Below are 25,149 nucleotides of genomic sequence, written 5' to 3'. Positions count from 1 at the left end.
CTGATTCACACGTCTTCATAGTACTCTTTTTTTCTTGGGCTAAACATTTGGAGTTGTCATTAACTGAGCCTCACAATGTAGCGTAGCCTAAGCTAGTTTTAATTATTCATTTCTTAGTGTGGGGACCATTAAAGAAAGACAGCATTTTGTTTCTCTTTCCTAAATGTATAGGAGGCAACAGAGGTATGTGTAAAGTCTAACAACAATACCTTTTTTTAACAGCTCCTTGATCCTCTGCAGCACCTGATCTAAACACGATGGAGGAAGGTAGGTGCACAGGTATTACAGCATGTACACAGTCTGTTAGCTTGAGTTAAGGTTGGCTACAACAAGCCGAGTTTAAAAGCAGAATCTGACTGGAAAACGTATTTCCTTCTGTTTTATCATGTAGGAAATTCTTCACTCGACTTACACAATAGCATATTGTCGACTAATCAGTTAATTTGGTTATTGGGTTGTTTTTACCGGACCACGGAAATTTATAACTTAATTTTCCTCACAAAGAATCATGCAGAATCACCACATTAAACGTGTATTTACCAGAGATGTGCTCCTCAGTTTCTTAGAAGTAACTCATTAAAATAAAAGGTAATTTTCCAGTTTTGTAATATTAGATGAATGAGGTTTTACCACTTTTTATTAAATATATCGTGATGCATACCTCCAAGCTAACCACTTTGCCTTTTCTTTCCTCAGAGCTATTTGTGGATAAACATCATTTAGCAATAGTCCAGAGAGTAAAAAACATTGGACCGATTCTGGATGGACTGCTCTCATATAAAGTTATCAATAGAGAACATTATGAGGAAATCCTATCCCTCCATGGCCCTCGGGAGAAGATGAGGGCTCTCCTAAGTGGGCCTTTGAGAGTCTGTGCACCTGGAGGAAAAGAGAAATTCTACAAACTGCTGAGAGAACATGAGTCAGATCTCCTCGATGACCTTGCTGATGACTCTGAGAAATATAAGAAGAATAAGAAAGACATGGAGGTGAGTACATGAATTAGGAAAAGGATTTTAATGAAAGTTTTGATATCATATGTGGGCTGCTCATATAATCACTGCTTTTGAGATGCAATTGCTGTATGCAATAGAAAACATTTTTTTAACTTAAAGTTATATCAATCAAATATTAATGACTGCACTCTAAGCCTAATTAAAACAACATCAGTTATCTTAACTCACCTTGATCTGGCAAATGTTTCTGAAATCGACGAGGAAATCCTTCACTGAGAAACAATATTCTGTAAACTGATATTTTCAATCATGATTTAAAATGATTGACAACATTTCAAATCATCCACTGACCCATTGGACCCTGTGTGGAAGAATGGGTTTTCCTTAACCAAACTACTATTTATTTAGATTTGGGACAAACATTCACTTGAGTACAAAAATAAACTCATTTTGAATTTGGTGGAAAAATGCCATGGGATTAAAATGATTAATGATAAAGATATGACATAACCAACATCCTATCCACACTCTCAGATATCTCCTTTAAACTTTACAGGTAGAAAGCATGATGGCTCAGAAGATACTTCTTGAATCATTGAATGATTTGAGTTCAGATGAGCTTAACCAATTCAAGTCACTCATTGAATTAGAGGAAAGTTTCCCACTGATCCTAAGGGGTCGACTCAAAGTGGCAAACACAGATGAAACAGTGGAATTGGTTAAAAATTGACTCTGTTGTAAAATCAAGAGGCTTATCGCAGTTTTTCTACCACCTTTGAAAGAGTTACCCAGGAATTAAAATAAAGTAATTAATCAAACACACCGTTTCTACAAAAAGAAAATGGTTTTGTGATGAATTGGATGAACAATATAAAGTGTACTGATATGTTGTGCGTGACATGGCTGATGTTCTCTTACCACATCCACTCTTGCAAAACACTGAAACTGAGGAGATGAAACCAAAATAATCTGTAATCATTCCAGCTGAGAAATTGTTCTTTTGCACCATTAACGTCTCCTTTGATTTTACCAGGTGGAAACAATGGAGTCTGTCATAGAGCTGCTTCTGGAAACACTGAAAGATTTGAGTGACCAGGATTTAGAGAGTTTTAAGAGGGTCCTGAAACAAATTCTCCCTGACAAAGGCTACCGACACATCTCACCAAGCTGGCACATGATGAGAGACAGGCAGGACATGGTGTTTTCTTTGGTGCGAGATCACAGCCAGCACAGACTGCTGGAGATGACCACTGAGGCTTTTGAGAAGATGAACAGGACTGATCTGGTGCAGAGGCTGTCACAAAGCAGCTCAGGACCCAAAAGTAAGAAAAATGACACAAAGATCTTTAAATCATCAAACCTGTTTATCCTAAGTTAATAAGCTCTGTATTCTTCTTTTTAAGTTATAAATATAGATGAAAAGTATATTTATAATGTATTTATATCCTACAGTAGTGTACAAAATATGTTTTATGACTAATCAGAACAATAATTAATATTTTGGGAGAGGGTCAAATGAATTGAGTTGGTTTATCTCCACCTCTTTCCTCTTCAGAGAAACACTCAGAGGCACAGCGACCTGCAGTGATCCAGAAAGTAAGTAATGTCACTTCTGTCTGACTTTCTACAACACACCTTTCCTTCAACAGATAATGATATGACCCAAACACATGATCGACTCATCTATGATGATCTGTCTGTCTGTCTGTCTGTCTGTCTGTCTGTCTGTCTGTCTGTCTGTCTGTCTGTCTGTCTGTCTGTCTGTCTGTCTGTCTGTCTGTCTGTCAAACCCAACAACAACTAACCAGTTTTTTTTTTAAGAGTTAAAGGGAAAACATTAACAGTGATGAAATGCAAATAGACACATTTGTAATTGTCCAAGAGAAATATACAGATGTCTAATGAATGTATTGATTATTTCAGGTAGCAACAATGGCAGCTGTTAAACATCTGCTTTTGGAAACTCTGAATGATTTGAGAAACGAGGATTTAGAGAAATTCAAGCAGACCCTGGGTTTAATTGTCTCCAAGAAGAAGTCGAGATGTTTTCCATTGATTTTGAGTCCCTCTCCAGACAGAGCACAAACAGTGGAACAGATTATGGGGTTCTTCGGCCAACAGTGTGTAGAGATAACCATGGAGGTTTTGAAGGACATTAACAGGACTGATCTGAGGCAGAAGTTTACAAACTTAGAACTCAAAGGTAAGACAAAGAAAAAAACTATTAACATAAACAAGTGTGTCATAAACATTACGTCACATACATCATACATTTTCTCAGAGACATCATTAATGTTAAATATAAAACAAACTTGGAACAGGAATTAATGCAAACATTAAATAAATAATGATATGACCAACAGGCACATACTCTCAATAAGAAATATTGTGTTAAAATGCTTTAGATTGTGACAGTGTTAATTATTGATGTACATTCATTTTATTTTCATTTGTTTCCGTTTAAAGTAAGAGTAATTAAAGTTGATTATATTCTCTTATGTTAAATGAGTTTTCAATCCTTTGAGTCATTTAAATGTATTTTCTCTCTTCAGAGATGTACTCTGTGGATGAACATCAACCTGCACAGTCCGAGGGAGTGAGTCTGACTTTACACATCACAGCTTTCCTTCAATAGATGCAAGTTGTTAACCATATCCATCTTGAACTTAACAATGATGATGCAAACCAAACCATGTTTAAGGTTGATCTCTTCTGTCAAAATGATTTTTCTTTCACTGATGTTCTGATCAGATTAGCAGACTGAAGTCTTAACACTAATATCAAAGTTTGCATTTGTGAAGAAAAAAACTAAACATATTTAATAGAACAGATGTTAGTGTGTCTTTGACTTGAGAGATCTTCTAAACATTTTATAAAATCCTCTTGTCTGAAACACTGACTGACGAAATGAATACAAAGTCATATTCATTTCCATAGAGAAATAACACCTTTTCTTACACATCCGTTACATTTCTTTTTCAGGTACAAATTGCAGCAGTAAAACCGATCCTTTCTAAAACTCTTAAGGATTTGAGCGACCATGAGCTCGACAGATTTCAGTGTTTGCTGTCGTTCACGTACTTCCAGAAGAGCATATCCTACTTCTGTTATGGATATCCCAATTGGACAGGAAGTGCTCTCCAGCTAGTGGATCAGATGGTGGAGACCTGTGGTCCGCAGTCTGTGGAGGTGACCAGGGAGGTTTTAATGGACCTGAACAGAACTGATCTAGTGGAGAGATTATCAGAGACTATCTTAAGACCCAAAGGTAAGAGAAAGAAAACTAAAACTGCTACAGTACACACTCCTCTGTGTATCATGGATGTGTAATCCTCTGTGGGAATAATAAAGGTATTCTGATTCTGATTCATATATATATTTTAGAATAATGGTGATGAGTTTTTGTAATGTTTGCAATGCTTTTGTATTGGAGTGTTTCTGATTTTAAGGAATAGTTCACTCTCAAAATGACCAGTTGTTCTGTTTTACAATTACTCTCCCTGAGTTCTCTATAATTCTTGAACACATTTGTTTTCTTGCATGCCTCCACTGTGAGTAATAAATAAAAACATTTAGAAAACTCTTTATGAATGGAAGTAAATGGGGGGCGTGTTTAATAACAGTTCAACTTGATCAAAACAACCAAACCTCTAAAACACTTCTGCATCAACAGTCTCATTCTTGCACGTGGAGTACCCGTCTGTGCCTTGAAATGTATAAAACAGGAAGTTTAGTGAAAATGCATGTTTTAAGGAAGTAGTGAGCTCGTGCCAGGATAAATGAGACTTGGATTCTACTGCAGGAGTTGTGTGAGAGTTTGTAAATAGATGTTTTATATAGTTTTAGTTATACAGTTAATAAAGTTGTTCTCTTGTTAAACACAGCTCCCTATTAATCAATACTTTTGTCTGTTTTGTTTCTTGAAGAATTAAAGGTAACAAGGGAGGAGTCATTTCTATTAAAAGGTCATTTTGTGGGTGTATTGTTCCTTTAATGGGTGTTAATAATATAATGTCAAACCTCTCACTCTTTGTGATTGATTTGAATGATGCCAGCATGAACCATATTTGAGTGTTATTTAGTTAAATTATTCATATTACGTTATTGTTGTTCAACAGTAACTCAATCTGACTAAAGTCGTCCATTGTCTGATTTTGAATCCATCGTGTGTCATTTTTTTTCCTCAGAGGAACCGCTTCCTTCACTGATCCAGAGAGTGAGTAATGTCCCATCACTCTGACTCCACCCAGTGCAGCTTTGACTCAGTAGATTTAGAAGACTGAAGATAATCTCCACCCTGAACATTATTCATGATACAAATCTGATCACGTCAAGTTAGGTACACATACTGTAGGTTCTAGGCATCAATGTTATTTATGAATAGTGTTAATAATTGGTGTCTGGAGGGGAAATTATAGCACATTATTCATGAGTTGTTTTTCTAACATTCAGAAAGAGAAATTCACAATACTGAGGCAAAAATAAAGATAGTGATTCTTACTCTTTTATACCAAAACAAAAAGATGCAACTGGTTAAACTGCCACTCAGCTGCTAAATCTAATGTTTCTACCACAGCCATGGAAAGAGTAACTTAGGAGGTCAAATTAAGTCATGGATCAAACACGCCGTTTATACAAAAAGAAAATGGTTGTGTGATGATTTGGATGAACAATATAAAGTGTACTGATACGTTGTTCGTGACATGGCTGATGTTCTCTTACCACATCCACTCTTGCAAACACTGAAACTGACAAGATGTAAATAATAACAACATTGCTCTTTTGCCCCATTAACGTCTCCTTTGATTTTACCAGGTGGAAACGATGGCGTCTGTCATAGAGCTGCTTCTGGAAACACTGAAAGATTTGAGTGACCAGGATTTAGAGAGTTTTCAGATGGTCCTGAGTCAAATTCTCTCTGACAAAGGCTACCCACACATCTCACCAAGGTGGCACAGGATGAGAGACAGGCAGGACATGGTGTTTTATTTGGTGCAAGATCACAGCCAGCACAGACTGCTGGAGACGACCACTGAGGCTTTGGAGAAGATGAACAGGACTGATCTGGTGCAGAGGCTGTCACAAAGCAGCTCAGGACCCAAAAGTAAGAAAAATGACACAAAGATCTTTAAATCATCAAACCTGTTTATCCTAAGTTAATAAGCTCTGTATTCTTCTTTTTAAGTTATAAATATAGATGAAACGTATATTTATAATGTATTTATATCCTAGTGTACAAAGTATGTTTTATGACTAATCAGAACAATGATTAATATTTTGGGAGAGGGTAAAATGAATTGAGTTGGTTTATCTCCACCTCTTTCCTCTTCAGAGAAACACTCAGAGGCACAGCGACCTGCAGTGATCCAGAAAGTAAGTAATGTCACTTCTGTCTGACTTTCTACAACACACCTTTCCTTCAACAGATAATGATATGACCCAAACACATGATCGACTCATCTATGATGATCTGTCTGTCTGTCTGTCTGTCTGTCTGTCTGTCTGTCTGTCTGTCTGTCTGTCTCTCTGTCCGTCTGTCTGTCTGTCTGTCTGTCTGTCTGTCTGTCTGTCTGTCTGTCTGTCTGTCTGTCTGTCTGTCTGTCTGTCTGTCCGTCTGTCAAACCCAACAACAACTAACCAGTTTATAAGAGTTAAAGGGAAAACATTAACAGTGATGAGATGCAAATAGACTCATTTGTAATTGTCCAAGAGGAATATACACATGTCTAATGAATGTATTGATTATTTCAGGTAGCAACAATGGCAGCTGTTAAACATCTGCTTTTGGAAACTCTGAATGATTTGAGAAACAAGGATCTAAAGAAATTCAAGCGGACCCTGGATTTAATGGTCTCCAAGAAGAAACGGAGAAGTGTTTTATTTAGATCCTCAACAGGCAGATCACAAACAGTGGAAGAGATAATACAGATCTTCGGCCAACAGTGCCTAGAGATAACCATGGAGGTTTTGAAGCACATTAACAGGACTGATCTGAGGCAGAGGTTGACAAAGCCCAGCTCAGAACTCAAAGGTAAGACAAAGAAAAAAAAGTAATTGTCTAACCTCAGTGTCATCATCAATGTGAAATATAAAAAAACTTGGCACAGGAATCAATGCAAACATTAAAGAAATATTAAAATACCAACAGACCAGAGTCTCAACAAGAAACAGAATGTTTTAAGTTTAAGTAGTTTAGTTTAGTTGCTGGGATCTTGTGTGTTAGACATTCACTTTATTTTCTCTCTTCAGAGATGTACTCTGTGGATGAACATCGACCTGCACAGTCCGAGGGAGTGAGTCTGACTTTACACATCACAGCTTTCCTTCAATAGATGCAAGTTGTTAACCATATCCATCTTGAACTTAACAATGATGATGCAAACCAAACCATGTTTAAGGTTGATCTCTTCTGTCAAAATGATTTTTCTTTCACTGATGTTCTGATCAGATTAGCAGACTGAAGTCTGAACACTCATATCAAAGTTTGCATTTGTGAAGAAAAAAGCTAAATATATTTTATAGAACAGATGTTAGTGTGTCTTTGACTTGAGGGATCTTCTAAACATTTTATAAAATCCTCTTGTCTGAAACACTGACTGATGAAATGAATATAAAGTATTAAGTAATATTCATTTCCATAGAGAAATAACACCTTTTCTTACACATCCATCAGGCACAAATTGCAGCAGAGAAAGAGATCCTTTTGAAAACTCTTAAGGATTTGAGTGATGATGAGCACTACAGATTTCAGTGGTTGCTGCAGTTCACCTACTTCCAGAAGAGCATATCCTACTTCTGTTATGGATATTCCAATTGGACAGCAAGTGCTCTCCAGTTAGTGGATCAGATGGTGGAGACCTGTGGTCCGCAGTCTGTGGAGGTGACCAGGGAGGTTTTAATGGACCTGAACAGAACTGATCTAGTGGAGAGATTATCAGAGACTATCTTAAGACTCAAAGGTAAGAGAAAGAAAACTAAAACTGCTACATCACACAGAAGAGTTCATAGTCATGAGTTTTGTATTTGTTGCAATGCTTTTGTATTGGAGTTTTTTTAGATTTGAAGGAATAGTTCACTCTCAAAAGGACCAGTTGTTCTGTTTTACAATTACTCACCCTGAGTTCTCTTTAATTCTTGAACACATTTGTTTTCTTGCATGCCTCCACTGTGAGTAATAAATAAAAACATTTAGAAAACTCTTTATGAATGGAAGTAAATGGGGGGCGTGTTTAATAACAGTTCAACTTGATCAAAACAACCTAACCTCTAAAACACTTCTGCATCAACAGTCTCATACTTGCACGTGGAGTACCCGTCTGTGCTTTGAAATGTATAAAACAGGAAGTTTAGTGAAAATGCTTGTTTTAAGGAAGTAGTGAGCTCGTGCCAGGATAAATGAGACTTGGATTCTACTGCAGGAGTTGTGTGACAGTTTGTAAACAGATGTTTTATATACTTTTAGTTATACAGTTAATAAAGTTGTTCTCTTGTTAAACACAGCTCCCTATTAATCAATACTTTTGTCTGTTTTGTTTCTTGACGAATTCAAGGTAACAAGGCAGGAGTCATTTCTATGAAAAGGTCATTTTGTGGGTGTATTGTTCCTTTAATGGGTGTTAATAATATAATGTCAAACCTCTCACTCTTTGTGATTGATTTGAATGATGCCAGCATGAACCATATTTGAGTGTTATTTTAACAGTTCAATTATTCACATTACATATTGTTGTTCAAAAGTAACTCAATCTGACTAAAGTTGTCCATAGTCTGATTTTGAATCAGTCGTGTGTCATTTTTTCTCCTCAGAGGAACCGCTTCCTTCACTGATCCAGAGAGTGAGTAATGTCCCATCACTCTGACTCCACCCAGTGCAGCTTTGACTCAGTAGATTTAGAAGACTGAAGATAATCTCCTTCCTGAACATTATTCATGATACAAATCTGATCAGGCCAAGTTAGGTACACATACTGTATCTTCAAAGGCATACATGTTATTTATGAATAGTGTTAATAATTGGTGTCTGGAGGGGAAATTATAGCACATTATTCATGAGTTGTTTTTCTAATATTCAGAAAGAGAAATTCACAATACTGATGCTAAAATAAAGATAGTGATTCTTACTCTTTTATACCAAAACAAAAAGATGCAACTGGTTAAACTGCCACTCAGCTGCTAAATCTAATGTTTCTACCACAGCCATGGAAAGAGTAACTTAGGAGGTCAAATAAAGTCATGGATCAAACATGCCGTTTATACAAAAAGAAAATGGTTGTGTGATGATTTGGATGAACAATATAAAGTGTACTGATACGTTGTGCGTGACATGGCTGATGTTCTCTTACCATGTCCACTCTTGCAAACACTGAAACTGACAAGATGTAAACAATAACAACATTGCTCTTTTGCACCATTAACGTCTCCTTTGATTTTACCAGGTGGAAACGATGGCGTCTGTCATAGAGCTGCTTCTGGAAACACTGAAAGATTTGAGTGACCAGGATTTAGAGAGTTTTAAGATGGTCCTGAGTCAAATTCTCTCTGACAAAGGCTACCCACACATCTCACCAAGCTGGCACATGATGAGAGACAGGCAGCTCATGGTGTTTTATTTGGTGCAAAATCACAGCCAGCTCAGACTGCTGGAGATGACCACTGAGGCTTTTGAGAAGATGAACAGGACTGATCTGGTGCAGAGGCTATCTCAAAGCAGCTCAGGACCCAAAAGTAAGACAGATATGATACAAACATCTTTAAATCATCAAACCTGTTTATCCCAAGTTAATAAGCTAAATAAAGAATATAGATGAAACGTATATTTATAATGTATTTATATCCTAGTGTACAAAGTATGTTTTATGACTAATCAGAACAATGATTAATATTTTGGGAGAGGGTCAAATGAATTGAGTTGGTTTATCTCCACCTCTTTCCTCTTCAGAGAAACACTCAGAGGCACAGCGACCTGCAGTGATCCAGAAAGTAAGTAATGTCACTTCTGTCTGACTTTCTACAACACACCTTTCCTTCAACAGATAATGATATGACCCAAACACATGATTACATTTTTTATGATGATCTGTCTGTCCGTCTGTCTGCCTGTCTGTCTGTCTGTCTGTCTGTCTGTCTGTCTGTCTGTCTGTCTGTCTGTCTGTCTGTCTGTCTGTCTGTCTGTCTGTCTGTCTGTCTGTCTGTCTGTCTAACCCAACAACAACTAATCATTTTTTTTTTTAAGAGTTAAAGGGAAAACATTAAGAGTGATGAGATGCAAATAGACACATTTGTAATTGTCCAAGAGGAATATACACATGTCTAATGAATGTATTGATTATTTCAGGTAGCAACAATGGCAGCTGTTAAACATCTGCTTTTGGAAACTCTGAATGATTTGAGAAACGAGGATTTAGAGAAATTCAAGCAGTCCCTGGATTTAATTGTCTCCAAGAAGAAGCCGAGATATTTTTCATGGTTCTGGAGATCCTCAGCAGGCAGAGCACAAACAGTGGAACAGATGATGGGGTTCTACGGCCAACAGTGTGTAGAGATAACCATGGAGGTTTTGAAGGACATTAACAGGACTGATCTGAGGCAGAAGTTTACAAACTTAGAACTCAAAGGTAAGACAAAGAAAAAAACTATTAACATAAACAAGTGTGTCATAAACATTACGTCACATACATCATACATTTTCTCAGAGACATCATTAATGTTAAATATAAAACAAACTTGGAACAGGAATTAATGCAAACATTAAATAAATAATGATATGACCAACAGGCACATACTCTCAACAAGAAATATTGTGTTAAAATGCTTTAGATTGTGACAGTGTTAATTATTGATGTACATTCATTTTATTTTCATTTGTTTCCGTTTAAAGTAAGAGTAATTAAAGTTGATTATATTCTCTTATGTTAAATGAGTTTTCAATCCTTTGAGTCATTTAAATGTATTTTCTCTCTTCAGAGATGTACTCTGTGGATGAACATCGACCTGCACAGTCCAAGGGAGTGAGTCTGACTTTACACATCACAGCTTTCCTTCAATAGATGCAAGTTGTTAACCTTATCCATCTTGAACTTAACAATGATGATCTAAACTAAACCATGTTTAAGGTTGATCTATTCTGTGAAAATGAATTTTCTTTCACTGATGTTCTGATCAGATTAGCAGACTGAAGTCTGAACACTCATATCAAAGTTTGCATTTGTGAAGAGAAAAGCTAAACATATTTAATAGTACAGATGTTAGTTACTTTGTAACTTAATACTTTTTTTTTACGCATGTAAGATGCAAAACTAAGCTGTCTGTGGCTCTTTCCTGCTGTAACGCTGCAAATTTCCCCTCTGTGGAATAATAAAGGTATTCTGATTCTGATTGACTTGAGAGATCTTGTAAACATTTTATAAAATCCTCTTGTCTGAAACACTGACTGATTAAATGAATACAAAGTAATATTAATTTCCATAGAAAAATAACACCTTTTCTTACACATCCGTTTACTTTTTCAGGTAAAAATTGCAGCAGTGAAAGAGATCCTTTTGAAAACTCTGAAGGATTTGAGTGGCGATGAGCTCGACAGATTTCAGTGTTATCTGCAGTTCACGTACTTCCAGAAGAGCATATGCACCTTTTATGGATATCCCAATTGGAAAAAAAGTGCACTCCAGCTGGTGGATCAGATGGTGGTGACCTGTGGTCCGCAGTCTGTGGAGGTGACCAGGGAGGTTTTAATGGACCTGGACAGAACAGATCTAGTGGAGAGATTATCAGAGACTATCTTAAGACCCAAAGGTAAGAGAATCTTTGGGAAATTTACATTAGTGCAAGATTGTCCATAGCAGTGTAAAAAGTGGTAATTTGAGCCAACAAACACTATTCCACCGCAGCATTATCTAACTTTCTTCTACCTGTTTAGCGCTGGAGCACTTGAGGTTCGAGACCCGGAAAGGTTGGTTCAGCCCCCTCCAAGCCCACCTGCAGCCCTTAGGGGTGGAGTACTCAAAATCCAAGGGCTCTCCCATCGACCTACTTCATCATCAAGCTCCCTCATCGTTACTCGGCCCACCTCCCAAGCGCCTAAAGTCCTCCTCCATGAGATTCCCCTACCTGGGCAGCTCCCTGCTGGCTCTGCAGCACAGTGAGTGTTGTTTTTCATGAGATATGGTATAATACTTAACTTAAAGTGGGCTTTACATGTCAGAATTAGATCCTTCATGATCTTGTTCTCTGTTTTATTTAGTAAAAGCACCTATAGCGACAGCAGGAAACAAACAAAGTCGCTGAGAGGCTGAGGCCGGGCCTGTTTGGTTATGACATGCTAAAAAAAGTACTTGCTGAGATAAAAAATTGAAGTGAATAATAATGTAGTTTAATGTAAAAATAGATGATCAATTTTCCGTAGACATAGACATTGTTATAATAATCAAAGCAATCCTTAAACTTGCGGTCAACCAAAAATACAACAACCCTGTGTCACCCTCTCTTCCACACACACACGTACACACCTCACACATGTGAACAGGATTACAATTTCCCTGAGTGCCACCCATATCCATGTGACCCAAAGCAACCAATCCATAGCGATTAAATAAATATCTTATAATAATACAAACCATTACCCAAATATAAACTAGTACAAAACAAATGTATTAAAACAAAATGCATTACTTTGTACGTCTCATGTCTCCTACAGCACCCTTGAGTCATGTCTACAGGATTTATGGGACAATACCTAACATAAAGTGGGCTTCACATGTCAGAATTTGATCCGTAATGATTTTGTCATTCTATTGTTTTTATTCTGTAAAAACACTCTTCTTGTGTCATTTCTGGTTTCCCTTCTTTTTGTGCCCTGCCCTGATTCTATCCAACTTTGTGTGATTACCCTGCAGCCCTTTGCTGTGTCTCAATTGGCGTACTTCTGTACTTACATCTGCTACTTTGAGTATATAAGTGTGTCCCAAATGTGAACAGTGGGGAGCTCATGGCACAGTGAGTGTTGTTTTACAGGATTTATGGGACAAAACTTAATGGTCAAAAAGCACTTAAAGATCGCCATATTTTCTACGTAGTGGAAGTCGCTGGACCAGCCGCTGTTGCTTCAGTGAACATTAGTTATATTTAGGGCCCGAGCACGGTTATAGTGCTGGCGTTTCCTGTTTTTGAGGCCTTTAGGACGCTTAAAAAGTTGTATACATTTGCACAGACGCAAAGGACCCGTAAAAATTGCAACATTCTGGAGTCAATGGGTTAAAATATTGCAACGTGCTCACTAGCGCCACCTATCAAAATCCCATTTCGGAATAAATTTACATAGTCGCTCGCACCTTAACTCCGAATGACCATTTGAATGAATTTCATTTTGGACTATAGGGGGCGCCAAAAACACCACCAATTTATAACTCAAGAGCGGATGGACTAATATATATATATTTCTTTAAACACACTCTCGGGGTGACTACGAACTCAGATTTAAAGTGTCGCAACAAATTCCGAATGTGGGCGTGGCCTAAACATTTTTTTTAAATTGCGATAGCATAAAATGAGCTTCGGACGCAAAACTTGGGACACACGTCAGAGCCCACGACCTTTTCGAGAATGTAAAAAGAAAAACGTAATTTTTCAAAAAAACTGCTCACTAGCGCCCCCTATTGTGTGCTAGTCACATATAGTTTCTCAGAACTTCACGAAACTTGGCACAGACATTCCTCATTGAATTGCGGACATATTTGTATATTGATTCCATTAGCCCCGCCCCCCAGGAAGTCGGCCATTTTGAAAAATGTGCGTTTTTCATGCATTTTAAGCACATTCTTACGAACTCCTCCTAGGGAAATGATCGGAAAAATTCCAATCCAGGACACGTTCAGCCCCTATCCAATATCATGCTAAATTGAGAAGAACATTTTTGAAAGCTCAATCATGGAGGTCGTTAGCTAACAGTGAATACACAATTTTTGACGATTTACATGTCGCAAATTACTCCAAACTACTCGGATATAGTTATTCCGATATTCACGAAACGCTGTATACATATTTCTATTATGATTGCACACATATTTCAAATTGCCTTCCATTAGCCCCGCCCCCCAGAAAGTTGGCCATTTTGAAATATGTGCGTTTTTCAGCCATTTTAAGCACATTCTTGCAAACTCCTCCTATTCCAATGCAGGACAAGTTCAGCCCATATCCAATGTGATGCTAAATTGTGAAGGAATAGTCGATTGCTCAAACGAGGACTTCGTAAGCGAACGGAGAACTTTCCATTTTTGACGATTTACATGTCACAAATTACTCCAAATTACTCCAAACTACTCGCGTATAGTTTTTCCAATATTCACGAAACGCTGTATACAAATTTCTCTTATGATTGCGGACATATTTCAAATTGGCTTTTATTAGCCCCGCCCCCGACAAAGTCGGCCATTTTCAAAGATGTTCGTTTTTCATGCATTTTAAGCACATTCTTGCCAACTCCTCCTAGGGGAATGATCGGAAAAATTTCACTCCAGGACACCTTCAGCCCCTATCCAATATGATGCTAAATTGAGAAGAACATTTTTGATAGCTCAATCGTGGAGGTCGTAAGCTAACAGCGAATACACCATTTTTGACGATTTACATGTCGCAAATTACTCCAAACTACTCGCATATAGTTTTTCTGATATTCACGAAACGCTGTATACACATTGTTCTTATGATTGCGGACATATTTCAAATTGCCTTCCATTAGCCCCGCCCCCGAAAAAGTCGGCCATTTTGAAAGATGTGCGTTTTTCATGCATTTTAAGGACATTTCTGCGGACTCCTCCTACGGGAATGATCGGAAAAATTCCAATCCAGGAAAAGTTCAGCCCATTTCCAATGTGATGCTAAATGGCGAGGGAATAATTGATCGCTCAAACGATGAGCTCGTAAGCGAACGGAGAATGTACAATTTTTTACAATTTATATGTCAGATAACCTACTGACACCTGCCTGTCTGCCTGCAACATCAACTCTCTCACACACACACACACACACACACACACACACACACACACACACACACACACACACACACACACACACACACACACACACACACACACACACACACACACACACACACACACACACACACACACACACGCACCTACTGTTAGTCCAACAACGCCCTTTGCTGGGGGTATATTCATTACAACAGACACGTATACACTCCCTGAACCCTAACCCTACTGTTTATTTGTAGATATCTCCTAAAGCCTACAAATAAAGTGTGAAATGTGGGCTGCCTGTTACATATATTATTGAGCGATATATATTATACACACTGTTCTGTTTCTGCACTGACCTCAGCAGCTGTTCTCACTGTAAACATCGTGTTACAATGAAAGCAGTTGTATTAAAAAAAGAAATAGCCTAACATCCAGGGGAGATGTAATTAGTGAGTAAACAAACGGTAAAGGGCAGAAAGTCTGATGCACATTTTATCATCTCAAATAACTTATAATCACAACGGGAACAGTTTTCAGAGCTGTGCTTCGTTGACATAAGTCCAGCCCTGCGTCACGCCTCTTTTAAACATCACTGTTGGCTGAAATCGACTCCGGAGGATACATCCCTCGGTTATAGCTCCTCCAGAGAGTATCCTCTCTCCTCTCCATCGTTGTACCCTCGGTTATAGCTCCTCCAGAGACACTCCTCTCTCCTCTAAATCAGTGTATCCTCGGTTACGGCACCTCCAGACAGCCTCCCCGAATATCGATCCTCGACGAGCCTTTAGAGAAATTTGTTTTCCTTCGAGACGGCGCGCCAACATCCGTTTCCGGGTCGATGCCGGAGTACCTGGGACGCGAAAATTAGAGAAATGACAAACGGCTCATTTCCGAGGACTCGCGCGCGTCTGCTTGACGCAGGGACGACCGGCTGCCCTCCCCGACAGGCGCACGGACGCGAGGGCCCGCTCATCACTGCGCGCACAAGTGCGACCGCAGTTTTAATTGTCTTTATTTTTCAATATTTATTTATCATACCGCTATACTGCTGGGAAAATAAGCCACCATTAATTGAATTGGGTTAATTGAGCCATCTGTAAAGGTTTGCTACTCCAAACAATAATGTTGCTAGAGGTTAGCTGTCTAGCTAGCTTTCTGTTGTCACTTGCGGTGTTTGATTTAAGAGAACTCTACATGGATGAAATGAATCCACAGTTCACAACAAAGCAGTTTGAAGTATTCCAATTGAGACACATCACCTGTGTTGTTGCCTACCTTCTCCAGCTGTGTCTTGTTGATGTGAGCCAGTTTTTCCCTGGTTTTCTCTGTCGGTTTGTTGTGAAGTTTCCCGTCTTTCTTACCTGAGTTGAACAGTCTGTCTGTATTCGTCCCCTGATTATTTCTCGTGTCCCTTGTGGATTTGCTACCCTTGTTTATTTTTTTGCTGCTTTTACTTTGTTTTGATTTCCTGCTTCCTCAGTTTTGTGGTTACCAGGTTTTTGTTATGAGTTTTGTAAAACTTGCTTTTGGTTATTTATAACTTCTTTCCTTTGGTTTCCGTGTTTGGGTTCACCGCCTGCTAAAACCTTGAAACCAGACATGACACAAAGATTTCAAGATTTTATTGTCATTTGTGCATTAGCTTTAGTGTAGATGTCAATTAAAAACGTAGGTCACAGGCTCCTCCAACAGTGCAACATATTCGACATAGAACTAATAAAATAAAATAGTGCAAGTAAATACAAATAAAATCGAAAGAGTGCAAGAAGAAAGAGAGTGTGTTAAGAAAATGAAACTTTTTTCAAGATGATGACACTGCCAGAGGAGGGTAGTAGTGGAGTACTAATACTTTGTTACTGTACTTAAGTTCATTTTTCTGGTTCCAGTACTTTACTCCACTACTTATTTTTCTGAGAACTTTTTACTTTTACTTCTTACATTTTCAAAACAGGTTTATTACTTTAGTTTTAATCTGTGTTTGGTGGCGTGATCATTATTACAGTATTTACAGTCATTGCGTGCCTATTGATTTGAACACGATCCGTGTATCCATCACTTCCTGGTCTTCTCTAAAGAAGAGGGACCAATGAAAACTTTGTCATTTTGCGGTTGTTCAGCATGGAAACATTCATTAGCTAACAATTACATTATTGTTCCATTTAATATAAAGGGAGGTCAGGTACTCTTTAAAACAGTTGGTAGTTATGGGTATTTTTACTTAAGTACATTTCGAAACCCATATTTCTATACTTTTACTTGAGTAAAGAAGTTTAGTCAGTACTTCTACTTTTACCAGAGTATTTTTAAACATGAGTATCTGTACTTCTACTTGAGTAAAGGATGTGTGTACTTTTGCCATCTCTGCTGTTTGCTTTCTCTATTGAACATGTTTCTCATCTCTAATCTTCTAGGCGAACCTTCGAAGGAAATAGGCTGTGAGTTCTGCGGGGAATACTTTGAGAACCGTAAAGGCCTCAGAAGCCACGCCCGATCCCACCTGCGTCAGATGGGAATCACCAAGTGGTCGGTCAACAGCTCGCCCATCGACACCCTGAGAGAAATCATCACGAGACGAGGCCTTCCTTGTGCTCTTCCTCTGAAACCTCTCAAAACTCCCCCTCCTCCCTCTCCTGGACCCCCTCGTTCCTCCTTGCCCACCTCCTCCTCTCCTTCCTCCTCGTCTCCTTCCTCCTCCCTACTCAGCCTTTTCCCCCTCGCCTTCGCCAGTCCTCTTCAGTCTAAATTCAGCTCCACTCCCGGCTCTGACAGGGTGTTCCCCCTCAACCTGGGTAATATATTTATAATTTTAATGTAATTTAGATCACTTCTGAAAACCCACCTCTTCTCCTTAGCGTAGTGACATCTTGTAGATTGTTGCTTTTATTGCTTTTAAATTGTCTATTGTTTTTACTTGTACTTGTTTATGGTGTGTGAGGTGAGCTGTGTGATTTGTTTTAGGTTTTGTGTGTTTATTTGACTGTACGGCACTTTGCTGTGAGAGATCGTCTGGTGTGCCGTGGGAAATTGGCCAATTGAACTTAATCGGTCCCGAAAATGTATATTTAGTTGCTGCAAATAATTTGCCATTGTTGAGACGTTTGGGTAAAAGCTAAACAACAGTGAAAGCTTAAACTTCATCTTCGAACGAAACACCTGTCCCTTCAAAACTAGAACACGGACTATTTTGTCTGCCTGAGTTTTTTTTTTTAAGGAATAGTTAACCTACAAAACGACCAGTTCTGTATTAAAATTGAGTTCTCAACAATTCTTGAGACATCTGTTTTCTTTCATGTCTTTGTGAGAAAACTCTTAATGAATTGAAGTAAATGGGGGCCCAGGTTTAACAGTTAAACTTTATCAAAACAACCTAACTTCTAAAACACTTTGGCATAAACTGTCTCATACTTGCACATGGAGTATCCGTCTGTGCCTTGAAATGTATAAAACAGGAAGGTTTAGTGAAAATGCATGTTTTTAAAGGGGACCAATTATGCAAAATACACTTCTTGATGTCTTTTATACATAAATATGTGTCCCCGGTGAGTTGAACAGTCTGTCTGTATTCGTCCCCTGATTATTTCTCGTGTCCCTTGTGGATTTGCTACCCTTCTTTAGTTTTTTGCTGCTTTTACTTTGTTTTGATTTCCTGCTTCCTCAGTTTTGTGGTTACCAGGTTTTGGTTATGAGTTTTGTAAAACTTGCTTTTGGTTATTTATAACTTCTTTCCTTTGGTTTCCGTGTTTGGGTTCACCGCCTGCTAAAACCTTGAAACCAGACATGACACAAAGATTTCAAGATTTTATTGTCATTTGTGCATTAGCTTTAGTGTAGATGTCAATTAAAAACGTAGGTCACAGGCTCCTCCAACAGTGCAACATATTCGACATAGAACTAATCAAATAAAATAGTGCAAGTAAATACAAATAAAATCGAAATACTGCAAGAAGAAAGAGAGTGCGTTAAGAAAATGAAACTTTTTTCAAGATGATGACACTGCCAGAGGAGGGTAGTAGTGGAGTACTAATACTTTGTTACTGTACTTAAGTTCATTTTTCTGGTTCCAGTACTTTACTCCACTACTTATTTTTCTGAGAACTTTTTACTTTTACTTCTTAAATTTTCAAAACAGGTTTATTACTTTAGTTTTAATCTGTGTTTGGTGGCGTGATCATTTAGAGTCATTGCGTGCCTATTGATTTGAACACGATCCGTGTATCCATCACTTCCTGGTCTTCTCTAAAGAAGAGGGACCAATGAAAACTTTGTCATTTTGCGGTTGTTCAGCATGGAAACATTCATTAGCTAACAATTACATTATTGTTCTATTAATATAAAGGGAGGTCAGGTACTCTTTAAAACAGTTGGTAGTTATGGGTATTTTTACTTAAGTACATTTCGAAACCCATATTTCTATACTTTTACTTGAGTAAAGAAGTTTAGTCAGTACTTCTACTTTTACCAGAGTATTTTTAAACATGAGTATCTGTACTTCTACTTGAGTAAAGGATGTGTGTACTTTTGCCATTGCTGCTGTTTGCTTTCTCTATTGAACATGTTTCTCATCTCTAATCTTCTAGGCGAATCTTCGAAGGAAATAGGCTGTGAGGTCTGCAGGAAATACGTTGAGAACCGTAAAGGCCTCAGAAGCCACGCCCGATCCCACCTGCGTCAGATGGGAATCACCAAGTGGTCGGTCAACAGCTCGCCCATCGACACCCTGAGAGAAATCATCACGAGACGAGGCCTTCCTTGTGCTCTTCCTCTGAAACCTCTCAAAACTCCCCCTCCTCCCTCTCCTGGACCCCCTCGTTCCTCCTTGCCCACCTCCTCCTCTCCTTCCTCCTCGTCTCCTTCCTCCTCCCTACTCAGCCTTTTCCCCCTCGCCTTCGCCAGTCCTCTTCAGTCTAAATTCAGCTCCACTCCCGGCTCTGACAGGGTGTTCCCCCTCAACCTGGGTAATATATTTATAATTTTAATGTAATTTAGATCACTTCTGAAAACCCACCTCTTCTCCTTAGCGTAGTGACATCTTGTAGATTGTTGCTTTTATTGCTTTTAAATTGTCTATTGTTTTTACTTGTACTTGTTTATGGTGTGTGAGGTGAGCTGTGTGATTTGTTTTAGGTTTTGTGTGTTTATTTGACTGTACGGCACTTTGCTGTGAGAGATCGTCTGGTGTGCCGTGGGAAATTGGCCAATTGAACTTAATCGGTCCCGAAAATGTATATTTAGTTGCTGCAAATAATTTGCCATTGTTGAGACGTTTGGGTAAAAGCTAACCAACAGTGATAGCTTAAACTTCATCTTCGAACGAAACACCTGTCCCTTCAAAACTAGAACACGGACTATTTTGTCTGCCGAGTTTTTTTTTTGAAGGAATAGTTAACCTACATAACGACCAGTTCTGTATTAAAATTGAGTTCTCCACAATTCTTGAGACATCTGTTTTCTTTCATGTCTTTGTGAGAAAACTCTTAATGAATTGAAGTAAATGGGGGCCCAGGTTTAACAGTTAAACTTTATCAAAACAACCTAACTTCTAAAACACTTTGGCATAAACTGTCTCATACTTGCACATGGAGTATCCGTCTGTGCCTTGAAATGTATAAAACAGGAAGGTTTAGTGAAAATGCATGTTTTTAAAGGGGACCAATTATGCAAAATACACTTCTTGATGTCTTTTATACATAAATATGTGTCCCCGGTGAGTTGAACAGTCTGTCTGTATTCGTCCCCTGATTATTTCTCGTGTTCCTTGTGGATTTGCTACCCTTGTTTAGTTTTTTGCTGCTTTTACTTTGTTTTGATTTCCTGCTTCCTCAGTTTTGTGGTTACCAGGTTTTTGTTATGAGTTTTGTAAAACTTGCTTTTGGTTATTTATAACTTCTTTCCTTTGGTTTCCGTGTTTGGGTTCACCGCCTACTAAAACCTTGAAACCAGACATGACACAAAGATTTCAAGATTTTATTGTCATTTGTGCATTAGCTTTAGTGTAGATGTCAATTAAAAACGTAGGTCACAGGCTCCTCCAACAGTGCAACATATTCGACATAGAACTAATCAAATAAAATAGTGCAAGTAAATACAAATAAAATCGAAATAGTGGAAGAAGAAAGAGAGTGCGTTAAGAAAATGAAACTTTTTTTGAAGATGATGACATTGCCAGAGGAGGGTAGTAGTGGAGTACTAATACTTTGTTACTGTACTTAAGTTCATTTTTCTGGTTCCAGTACTTTACTCCACTACTTATTTTTCTGAGAACTTTTTACTTTTACTTCTTACATTTTCAAAACAGGTTTATTACTTTAGTTTTAATCTGTGTTTGGTGGCGTGATCATTATTACAGTATTTACAGTCATTGCGTGCCTATTGATTTGAACACGATCCGTGTATCCATCACTTCCTGGTCTTCTCTAAAGAAGAGGGACCAATGAAAACTTTGTCATTTTGCGGTTGTTCAGCATGGAAACATTCATTAGCTAACAATTACATTATTGTTCCATTTAATATAAAGGGAGGTCAGGTACTCTTTAAAACAGTTGGTAGTTATGGGTATTTTTACTTAAGTACATTTCGAAACCCATATTTCTATACTTTTACTTGAGTAAAGAAGTTTAGTCAGTACTTCTACTTTTACCAGAGTATTTTTAAACACGAGTATCTGTACTTCTACTTGAGTAAAGGATGTGTGTACTTTTGCCATTGCTGCTGTTTGCTTTCTCTATTGAACATGTTTCTCATCTCTAATCTTCTAGGCGAACTTTCGAAGGAAATAGGCTGTGAGGTCTGCAGGAAATACGTTGAGAACCGTAAAGGCCTCAGAAGCCACGCCCGATCCCACCTGCGTCAGATGGGAATCACCAAGTGGTCGGTCAACAGCTCGCCCATCGACACCCTGAGAGAAATCATCACGAGACGAGGCCTTCCTTGTGCTCTTCCTCTGAAACCTCTCAAAACTCCCCCTCCTCCCTCTCCTGGACCCCCTCGTTCCTCCTTGCCCACCTCCTCCTCTCCTTCCTCCTCGTCTCCTTCCTCCTCCCTACTCAGCCTTTTCCCCCTCGCCTTCGCCAGTCCTCTTCAGTCTAAATGCAGCTCCACTCCCGGCTCTGACAGGGTGTTCCCCCTCAACCTGGGTAATATATTTATAATTTTAATGTAATTTAGATCACTTCTGAAAACCCACCTCTTCTCCTTAGCGTAGTGACATCTTGTAGATTGTTGCTTTTATTGCTTTTAAATTGTCTACTGTTTTTACTTGTACTTGTTTATGGTGTGTGAGCTGAGCTGTGTGATTTGTTTTAGGTTTTGTGTGTTTATTTGACTGTACGGCACTTTGCTGTGAGAGATCGTCTGGTGTGCCGTGGGAAATTGGCCAATTGAACTTAATCGGTCCCGAAAATGTATATTTAGTTGCTGCAAATAATTTGCCATTGTTGAGACGTTTGGGTAAAAGCTAACCAACAGTGATAGCTTAAACTTCATCTTCGAACGAAACACCTGTCCGTTCAAAACTAGAACACGGACTATTTTGTCTGCCGAGTTTTTTTTTTTAAGGAATAGTTAACCTACATAACGACCAGTTCTGTATTAAAATTGAGTTCTCCACAATTCTTGAGACATCTGTTTTCTTTCATGTCTTTGTGAGAAAACTCTTAATGAATTGAAGTAAATGGGGGCCCAGGTTTAACAGTTAAACTTTATCAAAACAACCTAACTTCTAAAACACTTTGGCATAAACTGTCTCATACTTGCACATGGAGTATCCGTCTGTGCCTTAAAATGTATAAAACAGGAAGGTTTAGTGAAAATGCATGTTTTTAAAGGGGACCAATTATGCAAAATACATTTCTTGATGTCTTTTATACATAAATATGTGTCCCCGGTGTGTCAGGGAACTCAGCGTCAGAAAATAAAACCCTCTCTCTTTACCTCCGTACCCAAATCTCTAAAAAGGGGGGTACAACAGAGCTGATCCAGATCTGCGTCAGATATGACGTAATATCGGCTGACTGTTTTGGACGTAATATGGTCTTTGTTTAAATTAGCAAGCATCGCTAACACTCAGAGCTAACTTTTACTGGAGAGAATATGTGTAAAAAAGCAGGAAATTAAAAAAATGAACTCACCTTGTGCTAAACCAGCAAGAGAAAAAGCATTTGAGCTCCTTACTGTTTCAGAAATAATCCTTTATGTGGTTTGGAACATGATGGCTTTTAGTCACAGCAGCATTTATCTGCTGGGTAATTCTGAGCAGGCATTAGCTCCGCCTCCTCTTTTCAAAGTGCTTAAAATAATAAACAAAAGACATTTAAGAATAAATAAAGCATAAACACGTTATTAAATGGCATTTAAAAACAGGCATAAAAAAGCAAAGATAATGAAATAAATAAATCAACACAGCAGGTACAGAACACATAAATAAAAGGCATACTGCAGTGTGAGTATGAACAGCTCAATTAAAAGCAGCGGCAAATAGATATGTTTTTAGTCTGGTTTTGAAAATAGGAAGTGTTTCAGCGGACGTGCACGATTAGGGCAGTTAGTTTGTCGGGGCATAATAGCTAAACGCTGCTTTTCCATGTTTAGTTCTTATTCTTGGAACAGAGAGCAGACCCCGTTCCAGAAGACCTGAGACACCTTGATGGTTCATAGTTCTGCAGGAGATCGTTTATATACCTCGGTCCTAAGCCATTTAGTGATTTAAAAACTAGCAATAGTATTTTAAAATCAATTCTTTGGTTGACTGGAAGCCAGTGTAAAGACTTCAGAACCAAACTGATGTCATCCACTCTTTTAGTGTTTGTGAGGACTCGAGCAGCAGCTTTCTGAATCAGCTGCAGCTTTCTGATGGATTTTTTTGTGAGCCCTCTGAATACACTATTGCAGTAGTCCGTCTACTGAAAATAAAAGCATGGACATGTTTTTCTAAATCCTGTTGCGACATTAGTTTTTTAATCCTAGATATGTTCTTCAGGTGGTAGTATGCAAACCTAATAACTGTTGTAATGTGACTGTTAAAATGCAGGTCTGAGTCCATCACTACACCTAGATTTCTGGCTTTATGAGTTACTTTGTAGTCTGCCGACTGAAGCTCTGCGATTACTTTTAATCGGTCCTTCTTTGATCCAAAAACAATTATCTCAGTTGTTTGTTTGTTCAATTGGAGACAGTTCTGAGTCATCCAGTCATTGATGTGCTCAATGCACTTGCTCATTGCTCTAATCGGAGAGTATTCTCCCGGTGTAATTTTAAAATAAATCTGGGTGTCGTCTGCATAGATGTCATAGCTTAGATCACTGTTTTTAATAATTTTAGCCAGTGGTAGCATATAGATATTAAAAAGCAAAGGTCCTAAGATGGAGCCTTGAGGAACCCCGCATGACATATTTGTCATGGTTGATTTGTAATTGCCTATTGAGACAAAGTTTGTTCTGTCCTTTAAGTAGGAACTAAACCAATTTAGAGCTGTTGCTGAAACTCCCATCCAGTTTTCTAGACGGTCTAGTAATATGTTGTGGTCAACACTAACTGTTGAAAAGCAACTTTCTCAATACATTTGCTTAAAAAGGGAAGTTTTGATATTGGCCTGTAATTATTGATTACGGTTGAGTCTAGGTTATGCTTTTTTAGGAGCGGTTTAATTACTGCAGTTTTCAGGGCCTGTGGAAATACACCCGAACCTGCAAGGAACCCGAACCTGCAGTTCTCAAACAGGCCTTGAATAGAGGGATATGAGGGATTTCTAAAATGCATGATCTGTTTGGTATTTTGAACAAAACGCATCATAGACATGTTTTTAATATAATTTTATATTTCTGAGACCCATAATGTATGCCTTAAAATAGCATGATAGGAGACCTTTAAGGAAGTAGTGAGCTTGTGCCAGGATAAATGACACTTGGATTCTACTGCACGAGTTGTGTGAGAGTTTGTAAATAGATGTTGTATATAGTTTTAGTTATACAGTCAGTGTTTCCCCTAGGCTGGAGTCATAGCAGCAGTTCTAAGAAGGGTAGCCATATTTTTGTGAACTTCAAGTCTGAGCCCCTAATACAGTGTTTAATTTTTTCCAATTTCACAAATTATAGGGCATCCTTTATCCAATGTGTATGAGAGGGGGGACGAGGACCCTTCCAATGCATCAAAATAACGCGCCTAGCCAGCAATGTGAGGAAAGCTACAAGTTCAGCGAAATAGGATGGCAGTAAATGGTCAAC

The 25,149-nt window shown here is 38.4% G+C and overlaps 2 protein-coding genes across 2 annotated transcripts in view; both read left to right on the top strand.

Annotated features, from left to right (window-relative positions):
- The window catches only part of LOC307013172 (uncharacterized protein), a 157,779-nt gene that overhangs the window by 88,855 nt on the left and 43,775 nt on the right, over positions 1–25,149 (top strand). The window contains exons 17-31 of the mRNA XM_079640438.1: positions 1,990–2,278; positions 2,512–2,552; positions 2,880–3,159; positions 3,509–3,552; positions 3,939–4,224; positions 5,144–5,172; positions 5,772–6,060; positions 6,289–6,329; positions 6,708–6,987; positions 7,206–7,249; positions 7,630–7,915; positions 8,763–8,791; positions 9,392–9,680; positions 9,895–9,935; positions 10,291–10,570. Of these exons, the coding sequence (XP_079496564.1) occupies positions 1,990–2,278; positions 2,512–2,552; positions 2,880–3,159; positions 3,509–3,552; positions 3,939–4,224; positions 5,144–5,172; positions 5,772–6,060; positions 6,289–6,329; positions 6,708–6,987; positions 7,206–7,249; positions 7,630–7,915; positions 8,763–8,791; positions 9,392–9,680; positions 9,895–9,935; positions 10,291–10,570 (2,548 nt within the window). The remainder of the gene's footprint in view (positions 1–1,989; positions 2,279–2,511; positions 2,553–2,879; positions 3,160–3,508; positions 3,553–3,938; positions 4,225–5,143; positions 5,173–5,771; positions 6,061–6,288; positions 6,330–6,707; positions 6,988–7,205; positions 7,250–7,629; positions 7,916–8,762; positions 8,792–9,391; positions 9,681–9,894; positions 9,936–10,290; positions 10,571–25,149) is intronic.
- LOC307013178 (protein Wiz-like) lies at positions 11,251–25,148 on the top strand. The gene is made up of 6 exons (XM_079640457.1): positions 11,251–11,747; positions 11,872–12,093; positions 17,344–17,721; positions 19,510–19,887; positions 21,688–22,065; positions 25,021–25,148. Exons 1-6 carry the CDS (start codon positions 11,636–11,638, stop codon positions 25,080–25,082), a joined length of 1,530 nt encoding a protein of 509 aa, XP_079496583.1. The 5' UTR covers positions 11,251–11,635; the 3' UTR covers positions 25,083–25,148.

The sequence above is a fragment of the Notothenia rossii genome, assembly GCF_949606895.1.
Source record: "Notothenia rossii genome assembly, chromosome: 7".
Taxonomy (NCBI): Eukaryota; Metazoa; Chordata; class Actinopteri; order Perciformes; family Nototheniidae; genus Notothenia; species Notothenia rossii.
The sequence above is the reverse complement of the archived record's forward strand: the minus strand, read 5'-3'. Positions and strand labels throughout refer to the sequence as shown.

Bases quoted from the DNA above. Each gene is read 5' to 3' on its own strand.
- LOC307013178 (XM_079640457.1), top strand. From the start codon at position 11,636: ATGGTGGTGACCTGTGGTCCGCAGTCTGTGGAGGTGACCAGGGAGGTT. The intron at 17,722-19,509 runs GTAATATATTTA...CTAATCTTCTAG, and splicing joins GGTGTTCCCCCTCAACCTGG to GCGAATCTTCGAAGGAAATA. The intron at 19,888-21,687 runs GTAATATATTTA...CTAATCTTCTAG, and splicing joins GGTGTTCCCCCTCAACCTGG to GCGAACTTTCGAAGGAAATA.